Source organism: Eubalaena glacialis, chromosome 1 (genome assembly GCF_028564815.1).
Source record: "Eubalaena glacialis isolate mEubGla1 chromosome 1, mEubGla1.1.hap2.+ XY, whole genome shotgun sequence".
Taxonomy (NCBI): Eukaryota; Metazoa; Chordata; class Mammalia; order Artiodactyla; family Balaenidae; genus Eubalaena; species Eubalaena glacialis.
In genome coordinates this window covers 57818524-57830572 of record NC_083716.1, presented here as the reverse complement: position 1 = coordinate 57830572, position 12049 = coordinate 57818524, and the positions used below count along the sequence as shown (strand labels likewise).

Here is a 12049-nt window from a genome sequence, read left to right as displayed (position 1 = left end):
AGCAGCACAAGAAACAGGAGATCCATCAAAAGAGAGGAGAGGAAAGTCAAAGAAAGAAATCAAGAAAACTCCCAGGAAATTCTCAGGAAAGTAGAGGAGGTACCAGGATGAGGGCTGGCACCAGACCAGGAAGACAAGAAGTCTGGTCTGGAGCAGGGACTCAAGACAGAAATGTCCAGAGCTGTTAGCACCAAAGTCTCTGCTCGTTTCATAGGGCTCAGCTAAGAACAGAACGTTATGGTGATGCAGTCCCCGGGTCTTATTTCTCCTAGGCTTTTATCGACATGAGCTGGAGACCTTCCTGCTCTCCAGATCAGCAAGAGAAACCAGCATTTCCTCCCACAGACGTGCTCATCTTTGGCTTACTGCTGAAATCCAGAGGACGGCTGGGGTGAGCCTGAAAACTGCAGTCAGCGGTCCACGCCCTCTGACCATATTTCTGCCAGACAGACAATGAGGAGCCGGTCTGTGCACAGCACGGCCACACGCCCTGAGTGTGGCGGCCCCGGGATCCCCAGGACTCATTCAAGTCCCTGCTCACTGACTTCCCCAAGGGGAAAGGGCTCTTCAAAGTTCCCAGGGAAGCGGAGGCTCGCCCTTCCCCCGAGAGCCCATTACATTGTCTGGCCAAGGTCATCGAACAGTGGCAGCGCCGCCCCGTGCCCTCACAGCTCAGTGTGTGCTTGAGGCCCAGTGTTTTCAAAACCACACAGGACATTGTTTCAAAACACCTCCACTGGGGGTGAAAATAGAAAAGCAAGGAAATCATTAAACCACAAGTCAGTCCAGTGCTCACTCTGGGGTAAAAGGTGGAGAATTCAGCTACTGTTGGGTGTTAAGAGGGCTTCTACAGTAGTGGTAGTGTTCCTTAACAGTGGACGCACTGTCCATTTTATTATTCTTTAGACCGTATATTTATACTGTATATGCTCTTCCGTATGTATGACACATTTCACAGTTGAAAAAAAAAGATACAAACTCATAATAGCAAGGAGAACTGAAGGGAAAACCATCAAGAAGCCAGAGACTACATTCTGGAAGGTATGAGCACATGAAAGAAAGAGTATGCATGATTGAAATAAGGTCCAGGAAAGCCACAGGGAGAACAGCAGCAGAAGGGAGCAGGGGAGAAGGCCCGGCTGTCCAGGCCCGGGCCTCGGAGCCCCATCCCCTGCAAGAAGATAATCGTCCCCATGCCAGACACACTCCCAACTGTGAGATCATGCTTGCTCTGCCCCCCACCCGGCAATTCCTCGTATTTCTCTCCGTCCGTCCTTGGCATCCGTGACCCGGGTGGCCCTCTGCCCTGTCAACCCCGAGAGGGGCGGCAGCTCAGCTTCCCAGCCCCAAACTCCAGTTATCCAGCCACTTTGGTCAGCCTCAGAGCCTTGTTCCAGCCAGAGAGGCCCAGGACTTTGGGCCAGTGCTTGGCTCCTGGTCCAGACCCCTTCAGTTTCTGCTCCTGTGCATTAGGTGTCAAGGACTCCTCCAGTCTCAGAAAGTCACGTGTGCCAAGGCTCCCAGAGCTGGGGTTTTGCTCAGGCTCTGCAAGGCCAGGAGGGAAGTCCCACTTCCCCCCCCATAACTCAGATGTCAGCATGGGAGGGGGCCTCAGAGGTCATCTCGTCTGCACTGTCTTTGGAGGCCCAGGCGAGATCTGTCCAAGGCCTCAAGGCTGGAGTTGAAAGTCAGCTCTGCCTTTCCAGAAGGATCTGAGCCTGCGTGAGACAGACACCAACTGGGGGCAAAGGCTGCGCACCTCCAGCCCCTGCCTGGGCTCTGCATGGTTTAGAGACAAACACAACTGCACACCCCCGCCCCAACCCAGTGCCACTCAGCGGTGTCCCAGGGGCTGCCCTGTAAGGCCTCAGCGCATCCAGAAACAAGCAGTCTATGAGCTCAGCGACCTAACTGCCCTCCGTTTAAAGAGGCGTAGCGGTTTTAGCCTGCAATTGTAAAAAAAAAACCAAGTTTCCTGTAGAAAACTTGGAAAGTACAGAAAAGTCTAAAGAAGAAAATAAAAATCACTCATAATGCAACAAGTGTGAGCTGCTATGGATGGCTTTGGCATCGTCATGGACCTCTTTTACAAGAAACCATTTCCTAAAACGAGCATTTGTTGGGTGGGTCACAGGATCCAGGCCGCGGCGCACCCCCTCCCCCAAGGTCGGTGCTGAGTCTGTCAAGAAGATGTGTGTGACCCTGAGGCTGGCCTCACGCAGGCTGAGGAGCGGCGGGCTTGGGACCCGGCCAGCTGCACGGGCCCTCCCCTCCTCTCCACAGCCACAGTCCGACGCAGCTCGGCGACTCCTGTGGCTGCAGGCGAGGCCAGCGGGACCTGCAGGTGAGACTGCAGGGTCCACAGTGGAGCTGCACCCGTGGGCCATGAGCAGGGAGGCACTGGCGCCGAGTGTGCCCCTGCTGGCCCAGCCTCTGGCGCAGTGTAAGGTTTTTCCACGAGAGTCTGCCCTCCAGAGGAGGGCAGAGCAGAGAGAGGAGGGCAGAGCAGAGGAGGAGGGCTCTGCTCTGACCTGGGCCTCGGGGCGCTAGTGAGGCAGCCCCGGCCTCCTGGCCACTTCTCCCAGCCTTCTTGCCACCCTGGAACAGACTTTCAGGCCCAAAGTGGCTACCCAGGAGAGCCGTGGGTGGTCTCACACTACAGCCCCTGGGCCAGGCTCGGCCTTCTTCACCCCGGGGGCCCGGTCTGGGCCTCATCCCCTGGCAGACAGAGACTCCACTGAGAACAGGAGCGGATACTGGTGTCCTTCAAACCCCCTTTGCTTTTCTCGGCCCAGCCCAAACCTGCAGATCTGAATGGGAGCCCCCAGGGCAGGATCTGAATCTTGCACAAATCAGCTGCCTGGCTGCAAGCACTACCCACAGCTCTGCTGGACAGAGGGACACATGGGAGGGAAGGAGGGAGTCAGAGGGGCTGAGGCCACAGGTAAGAGGGGCTCCTGACCATCATGAGAGCTGGCGAGAACCTCACGCGGCGGCCAATTCCAGCCACCTGCCGCAGGGGAGGAAGGCTGCCTCAGATTTAGGAACAAAGAGAGGGCCGGAAGCAGGGACAGGTGGAAACTAAATGAATGCAGGTCTCTTCACCACAACAAGTTACAGAAATTGACCTTTATTTATTGTACTAAAGTCTGTTTAACTTTCGATACAAAGGAAGGTTTTAGTACAGAAAATCCCAGTCTGTCCGAACAGTACCTGTGCACACTGTACCATCACCGTCCCACCCCCGCCGCCCAGAGCAGCAGCCCCGCAGGGCGCCAGTGAGACCCCTCGACAGCCTGCAGGGGGTCCTAGTTGTCTGAGCCAGAACGCGTGTACCTGTGAAACGAAGGGCAGCACTGAGGACTGAAACATGTCTCTCTTCGAACAACTGTGCAAGAAAATATATCCCTTTTTAAAAAAATGTCACTATGACTAAACTATAATCTAGTGTCTAGAATTACAAAGAATAAAATGAAATCAGCGATTTCTTGCTAGTAAAATGAAATGTTAGGAACAGTATTAAAATAGAGGTCCTACCCCAGTGACACTTACCCGGAGCCCCGTACAGTACCTATTATTAAGAGGACGCACAGTTTAAGGAGGAACCAGATCAAACCTTCAGCCAGAAACATCCAGCGTCAGAAGCGTTAAAAAAAAAAACAAAAAAAAACCAAAAAAAAACACACAAACCCCAAACAAAGCCACCCTCGTGGAGCACTGCTCATGCTGTAAGTGCTGGAGCCAAGACTAGATAGATCCCAGTTTCTCTTTTTTTGAGTTTTGACAGTGACTGCACTAATCCTTAAGCTTCCGTAAGAGTTCTCTGCTCAAAGTCTGAAACACGAATGTTTTTATATCAAGTAGAGCTGATGTGCCTGCCCCACTCTAGAGCGCTTAGGAATTACCCTGCAAAATCTGCACTGGTAAAGGCTGTCACTATTCACAGAACCTAAAGAGGACCCAGTGGCATGCATGAGCCCCAGCCTAACACCCTGCCTGGGACTGGCTGTGTCACAGTGCACCCATGAAGCTCCGAGGACCAGAGAGAACGCTGGAATAATGAACGCAGGTGGACGAGAAGAGGACGCAGAGGGCAGGAGACAAAGTCTGAGGGACGCGTCCGCAAGACGGCCCAAGTCGCCCTCCTCTGTGCAGGAGGGGAATACACTGCCGCTGGAGAGTCTGCCCCACAAAGGCACTGGTTCCGCGCCCGCCGATGGTCGAAGCATCTGCAGTCGCAGGTCCTTCCAGGAGAGGTGCCACCAAGGAGCATGAAGGTTGTCAAAGCTCTGGTCCCACTGACAAGAACCTCCCAAAGCAAAGCGGCCCCCAGCGAGGTTCCAGAGTCGTCTCGCTGAAAACAGGCACAAAACCAACACCAAAGCGACAGTGAGGAAAGGGCAGGGGCTGGGCAGCGACAACATGGAGCCGTTCAAGTAAACATAAACAACCGAATACTTAGAAAAGGCTTGTAAACTTGTGATCTGAAAGGTTCTCTTTGCAGCATCTCTGATGAGCTGGCTACGAGAAAGGTTGGTGTCGAGCCCCTCTACAGAGTCTTCTGTCTTACAGCGCACGAGTGAGAGGAATAGAGTCTGCGGCCCTCTGTCTACAAAGGAGGTGCTTCTGGAGTCCTGCTTCATGGATCCTTCCCCTTCACGTTTATATACAGAGACGTCTATCTTTAGTCGCTAAAAAGAGCTGAGCCAGGCAGTCACGCCGGCGGCCAAGCTGCAGCTGTCCCCAGCACCGAGTTCTAGAGAGGGCTGGCTGGGATCCACAGGACTTTATTTTGCTCTTGATTGACCATTGCCAAGATCTGAGCGCAAATGCTCGACAGGGCTCCTCCCTGGACGACCCCTGCAAGAGAGCCCCCAAACACACACGTCATTGGCTCAGAGGAAGACCCCAGGGTGAAGGCAAACAAACACATCTTTTACTCTTCCTGGCGTTCTGCCTGTTTTGAGCTACTTGGCCCTCCTGCCCCACTCCCGCCTCACTCTCTTCCATCAGTGAGAAATTGGAAAAGAAAAAAAGAGTTGAGTGCAAATCACTTCGGCTTTTTACCTATCCCTCTCGGCAACTGTTCCATAGGATGTTAAAATTTTACGCTCAAATGAAGGCTGGTGTCCCATTTTGCCAGGCTGCCCTGGTCCCTGTAACAGGGGTGACAGGATCTGACCACACACATGAATTGCCAGGCCCCACTGCAATGATGCTCTGGGCTGCTTTGCCTAGTCATGCAATGGGGAGTCCCAGCACACTGGAAGGCAGTCTGGGCTGTGTTGTGATGGTCCAATCGGCAGCAGGATTCTACAGGTGACAAGGTTGGGTCTCGGAAGCTGGGCATCCCATGGCCCAGAGAAGATTTCCAGCAAAGATGACGGAATGTCTCCAGCTCTGGCTCAGGCCTGCTCTGCAGGCTTTCAGCACCACAGCCCGGCAGACACTAGACCAGGGCTCTCTGCGTGCTCCACGGAACAGCGCCGAGCGCTGGCTGCTTGCCACAGAAATGGACAGCGAGGGTTTAGAAACTGCTATGGAAACGTGACAGAGTAATTTTACATCTGTTGAATCTAACAGAAAGTCAAGGCTTGTATTTTGTTAAGTTTTGGAGTTTTTAATGTTCTTTTCTCTAGTAATTGTCAATGTATCTGACTGAAATACTGGTCTGTAATGGACTGGAAATTAAAACACAAACACACATAACACATACATAGACAGAAGCACCAAGGCTGGGTTTTGAGGCCAAATGTTGCATGAGAAGCGCCAAACTAGATCACAACACTCTCTACAAGTTCATTACAATCACTGTCTCCACCTCTCTGTGGCCACAGTGTTATTATGCCCCCTACAAATGACTGATTTTATGGAAGAAGTTGAAAGTCACAAAGTAAAATGGCAGTTGGTAAACTGGAACCCTGCTTCTTTTGGTTTGCTTTGTTTCAAAGACCAGAGATAGTAAAGGTGCAGCTTATCTTCAGACTTCACTGCAAAACTGGCCTGACCTGGAAGGTGCTGGGGACAGATGGTCACAGCCACCACCGCCGTGCTACCCGCCCAGGGAACGCTGGAGCTGTGCTACATGGCTCCTGGGCAGCCGCCACACAAGGCCAGACTGTGACCCAAGGCCAGAACTAGTGAACTTTACCTTTGGACCTGCAACTTCCTGACGCTGCCCTGTGCCTGCCATCAGATCATCTGTGATGAAAGTGCTCACGGTGACGGCATCCACCAGGCACCCCGGAAGTGCGGGCTGTTACCACTTCTAAGAAGGATGTCCTTGGGAAGCCTGCATCCGTCCCCGCTGCCTGCTCCTCCTCTCCAGGCCTGACGCACACCTACCTGTGAAGTACCTGCTGTACTCCTGTTCAATCTTCTGAGCCGTCTCAAACTGCTCTTTGGAATGCCTCTGAGTCACCTTGTCCTTCAGGTAGATGGGGTCTCTCTGCTCCCTGTTGGGACATCCAGGGAACCAGGCTGAGCTTCTCACCTCCCCCCAGGCCCTCCTCTTTGCTTCTTTGTCCAGAGTAACAGGGGTCTCCACCACCACAGGGGCCCCATGTGCTCCCCTGGTAAAGCACAGCCTGCAGGCTCCACGGGGAGCTCCAGGCAGAGAGGGGGAAGGTGGGAACCCCAGTGTGTGCACACGGAGACCAGACACCTCAGCTGGCCCCCGAGTGCAGGTACCAGAAGCCTGGAAGCACAGAAAGGCAAAGTGGAGGAGGGCCTTGGCAAGCCGTTAGCCCAACCAGCACAGAAACTCAAGCTCAGCGGGACCACAGGCCCATCCACATCACAAGCCAGCTCCTGGCAGAGCTGGACCCAGGCCAGGCTACCCAGCTCCTGTGTTGTCGTGAGTGCCCAGCTGAGAGGCAGGAGAGGGGAAAGGGCCTGGGAGTCAGGAGGGGAGCTATGCAGACAAAGCTGGACATACTCAGGGAGCGGTGGCAGCATCCAAACAGCACGGAGAGTGGTGTGGAGGGAAGGCTGTGCTGGGTTCACACGCCTGGCTCAGTGTGAGCTGGGGGCTCGAGGGGGGAGGCCGCTCCTACATGGGGTGCCTATTTCAAGGCCAAGGGGCCCCCTGCCCCACGGCTTTGAGCCAGCAGCGCTTCCCCAGCAAGGCCCCAAGCCAAGCCCCCGAGGAGCCTGTCACCTACTTGATGTGTTTGGCGCTCTTGTAGTGGATGAAGATGACGATGGGGTAGATGTGCATGTGGTGCAGCCGCTCAATGGCGTGGGGGGCGACGTCCAGGAGACAGTGCCGGTTCTGGGGGGAGGGAGAGAGTGAACACCTGGGCAGGTGCGGGGCCGGGGCCTCGGGGGCACTGGACACTCCAGCCTTCCTCTGCCAACGATGGGCTTTACCCCTCCCCTGACACTGCCCTGCCTTGCCCTGTAAGTGAACATACAAGGTTCTACCAACAAACAAGGCAGCAAAACCAGTCTTTCGTTAAGACTGCACATGATACACGGAGGGGAAACCTCATCTGGGAAAATCTCTCCCCACAAGCCGTCAGCTGTGATGATGGTCCAGGCTGGGAACCAGGGCCAAGCGGGGTCTGGACGACCCCACTCCAAACTCCCTTTCCTGCCTTTACCCAGATATAGGAACTTCCTAAAGCGCTACCCCACCTGGACTCAGAAACCTTACTTCTGCCAGTCTGGGCAAAAGAAGATGCGGAGACTCGGCGGGGGGTTGAAGCAGGGGAGGGGAGAGTGTGGGTCTTTGCGTGGCTGTGATTGAAACGCATCCCATGGATCCCCTGAGCCTCCAGGCAGAGTATGAGCCAAAGGCAGGCCACGGGTGCCCTGCCTGTGGTTCTCCCTGACCCCTGAAAGCTCCACTGAGGAGGTCCACCCTTTGGCAGGCTTTCTAACGTCCTGGGGCACCCCTGACTGGAGCTCGTCCACTTCAACTGGGCAGTCTGCACTGACAGCTGTAAGAAATCAACTCCCTCACGTAACAGGAGGGATCCAAAGCCTGGCGAGGTAAACTGACCACCCAGGAGGGATGGGGCCCAAAAAGCGCCCACATCCTCAGACTTGTGAGGGATGCTTTTCCAAAAGATTGCCCCACTTCCCCCCATACTACCTGGCAAACAGACCCCAGCGTGTTCACAAACCTAAAGGCACACGGCAACGGCTCTTATCCTTTCAGGGTCGTGGCCCTGATGGAAGCTGTGCCCCTGTCCCTAGAATAAGGCACATCAGCTCAGCACACAAGCTCAGCAGATGCATTCTGGGACCCTGTTGTAGAAATCCCTGTGACGGGCCTTTCCTAGAGTTCAAAGCTCTCGTCAGAGCCCCTCAGAGAGGGAGAGGTGGCACACGCACAGGGCGACTTTTGCCCAGGACTAGCTTCCTACTCACGAAAGCGGAAGCACAAGAAGCAACGGGGGCCAGCCAATCAGTAGGTTAACTCAGACTAACGGGACACAGGTGCGCTCATGAAGGCCCGAGAGACATGCAGGGCAGATGTGCAAAGGTACAGAGCCTGGACACACACACTGGGGTCCAAACCCCGGACTCAGAGAGGCGCCCCCATCCCTTGGTCTGAAGCAACAGGTACCTTTTCTGTGATCTCCTTTATGGAAGCCACTGTGGTCACATCAAAGTGGCCACTCCTCCGCTTATAGTCTACAAACAGGCAGTCTTTGACGCCCCGCTCGATGGCCTGCTGGGAGGCCTTCATCACCTCTGCAAAGCACAGACACAGGAATCAGGATGCCCTGGCACCGTGAGCCGTCACTGCACGTGCCAGGAAGAACGCCGCACAGAAGAGACTTTAGGAACCCAGCCCTGCTGTCCTCGCTCCCGGACAAAGAACCAGAGGCTGCACACTGATCTGAGCCAAGTCCAGAGGACTCTGAAACATCATGGGATCCATCCCCGGGAACAGGGGGCTGAACGCAAACACAGGGACAGACACAGCCCAGCAGGCACGAGGGCATCCCTTACCAAGGGGGCATCTGCAGAACTTGCCGGGCACCTCGTTCACGAGCATTTCCTTCACCACATCCAGTAAAGGCCCCAGGATCAAGACGGGCCTCAGGGAGGTGCAGTCCACCTTCTGGACCCGCTGATAGGCAAGGCTCACCGAATCTGAGGGAGAGAGGGGAGCAGTGTCATGGACACCCACCTGGAGCAGAGGGAGGAAGGGGAGGGGCTGGGGACCCACTGCTCCCCTGACCTTGCTGACCCCAGGGAGGCCCAGCTCCTTCACTCCACACATCCAGAGCCAGGTACCCAGCTCACCCTGGTTTGTCTGGGACTTGCCCAGTTGTAGCACTGAGAGTCCCATACCCCGGGCACACCAGGGCACGGCCGCTCCTGGAGTCCAGCACAGTGTCCCTGCTCCACGGACACCCAAGACACTGCAGCACTTCATCCTGCTCAAATTCTTCCGTACGTGTCCAATGCGTGCTCCCCTCACCCCTAGTATATATTCTCTGCTCTCTAGAGAGGCAACCTCCCCTGAGGTAGGTGTGGTCATGTGACCCAGACCTGCCCCATGGGGTGAGCAAACTCTCCCCCTTCCCATGAGCTGAAAAGGACAGGACCGGGTGCAGTGAGCCAGCTCTGATCCTGCAGATGAGAACAACCCTCAGGAAATGACAGAGCCACAGGACAGAAGGGACCTGGCTCCCTTATGATCCCCAGAACAGAGCTGCCTCCCAGGGATCCCCCCACCAGCTCAGACTGTTATGTGGCAGGGAAATAAGCTTCTTACCATGCTTCAGCCATTGTTGTTTGGTCTCAGTTACAGCAGTCAAACCAATATCCTAGTTGATACACGTAGTAAAAACCTCCCCTTCCACCAAATGAATAAAAAATCCTTGCAGGAAGTGACCGCCTAAAAACCAGCATGCAAATATCTTCTTGGCACCTCCCTTGTACCAATCACTGTGCTGGCATCTCGGAAACACTTTTAAAAAGAGTACAAAGCACAGTCCCTGCCACTGCAGAGCTCATGCTCTAACCAGGCTCACAGACGGCAACAGGTAAGAAACAAGACCACCATATAAGAGTTGCCTGCCAACTCCAGGCACCAGGACAAGAAGCCTCACCCTCGGGGGGTGGGAGTGGCGACGAGGAGGGGCAGAGCTGAGGTGAGGGTCGCCTGAGGTGGGCTTGTGAGGAAGGGTCAATGAGAGGTCCGGCCTGGAAGGCCCGTGACTAGGAGACGAAGAAAGAGGGACCAGAAGGCAGAGCTTCAGAGGTGAACACACAGGGTGGTGCTCGGTGCAGCCTCAGCTCCACAAACGCCGAGCTCACAGGCAGAACCGCATGCGATTTTTCGGTCTGATGATTATCCAGGTTCATCTATATGGCTTTCTATACAGCATTTCTCAACCTGGTGACCAGATGATCTGTTATTAAGGCAGGGGGAGGGTTTGGTGGTCACATTCACTGCCCAAGACGCCCGCACACTTCTGACTGAAGGCTCTGCGGAGTCCCAGGGCAAAGAACTTCCTCCAGGAAGACATAAAAACACCCCCTCTTTTAAAACTTTGAACATTACAGATAAAGCCATGCATCCTCTCCAACACCTCTTCTCCAGTCCTGGTCCCCAACGGTTTCCTCACAACCACCGTCATAGTTGGTTATGAGGATACAAAGTACATCCTGCCAGATGTCATTCTTACATGTTGACTTTTACAGGCTCAAAATACCTAGAAAATATGTTATGTATGTCTATGTGCTCAACAAAAATGACAAGATACATTTCTGTATCATGATACATGCAAAAATACATGATACATGCAATATTCCGCAACTCCCTCTTCTACTCAGTCTTATGTTCCTGAACCGCATCCCTGGTGATCCACATTGATCTCCCTAACTCCTTTTGAACATCCTGCGGGATGGATGCCCTGCACCTATTTATCCATTTCCCTGTGTATGGACACTAAGTCACTATGTCTTCAACTTAACTTGAACAGAATCATCTTCTCCCCTAATGATTATTAACATTCCACACTGAGGGGCGCCAATTTAGAAGATTCCTTTTCCTCCCCGAATAATCTGCTTTGTCGGAAGTCCTCATAGTTACAGAATCATAGGGGGGCTACAGAGCATCTCGCAAGCACTAAATCCCACAAGAGTCAGAGGTCCAGAGAAAATAACTCCCTGGGAAGGGTAAATATACAGACAAATAGACAATCTGGAAGTAATCTAATGTAGTTATGTAAACTGCTTTTAAAACTGGTATAGATATTAAAACCAAAAGCATAAAGGTAATAATAAATCTACACTAATGTTCACATAATATAAAAAGGATGTAATTGGTATCATCCATAACATAAAGGTGGGGGGGGGGGGGAATCCCAGAGATGTAAAGTAGAGTTTTTATATAGGATTGAAATTAAGCTACCATCAGTTTAAAATGAATTGTTATAACCTTAAGATGTTTTATGTAACTGCAATGGTAACCAAAAAGAAAATATCTATAAAATATATACAAAGGGAAACGAGAAGGGAATCAAAACATGTCACTACAAAAAAAAAAAAAATCAATGAAATACAAAAGAAGGCAGCAAAGGAGGAAAAGATAGACAAAAAAGCAACAAGACATACAGAAAACAACTAACAAAATGGCAATAGTAAGTCCTTCCATATCAGTAATTACTTTAAATATAAATGGATTAAATGCCCCAATTAAATGACGTAGATTGGCTGAATGCATAAATAAAAAAGATCCAACCATATGCTGTCTACAAGAGACCCACCTTAGCTCTAAGGTCACTCATAGGCTAAAAGTGAAAGGATAGGAAAAAAATAATTCATGCAAACGGGCACCTAAAGAGAGAAGAGGTGACCACAGTTGTATCAGACAAAATAGATTTTAAGACAAAAACTGTCACAAGAGACAAAGAAGGACATTATAGCATGATAAAAGGGTCACTTCTCCAGACAGATGAAACAATCATAAACATATATGGACCCAACATTAGAATTCCCAAATAAGTGAACACTGATGAAACTGAAGGGGGAAACAGACACCAACACAGTGTTAGTAGGGGACTTCAATACCCCACTTTCA

At 52.5% G+C, this 12049-nt stretch overlaps 1 protein-coding gene and 1 pseudogene across 2 annotated transcripts in view; one reads left to right on the top strand and one right to left on the bottom strand.

Annotated features, from left to right (window-relative positions):
• Positions 1-4275, top strand: part of LOC133091213 (E3 ubiquitin-protein ligase RBBP6-like) — a 59238-nt pseudogene extending 54963 nt beyond the window's left edge.
• DLG5 (discs large MAGUK scaffold protein 5) overlaps positions 3115-12049 on the bottom strand; it is a 134184-nt gene continuing 125249 nt past the window's right edge. For both annotated transcript variants that reach the window (XM_061180134.1, XM_061180124.1), the window contains exons 28-32: positions 8965-9108; positions 8576-8703; positions 7164-7273; positions 6346-6455; positions 3115-4860 (exon numbers count right to left, since the gene is read on the bottom strand). In XM_061180134.1, coding sequence (XP_061036117.1) covers positions 4757-4860; positions 6346-6455; positions 7164-7273; positions 8576-8703; positions 8965-9108 — 596 coding nt within the window. In that variant the 3' untranslated portion in view covers positions 3115-4756. The remainder of the gene's footprint in view (positions 4861-6345; positions 6456-7163; positions 7274-8575; positions 8704-8964; positions 9109-12049) is intronic.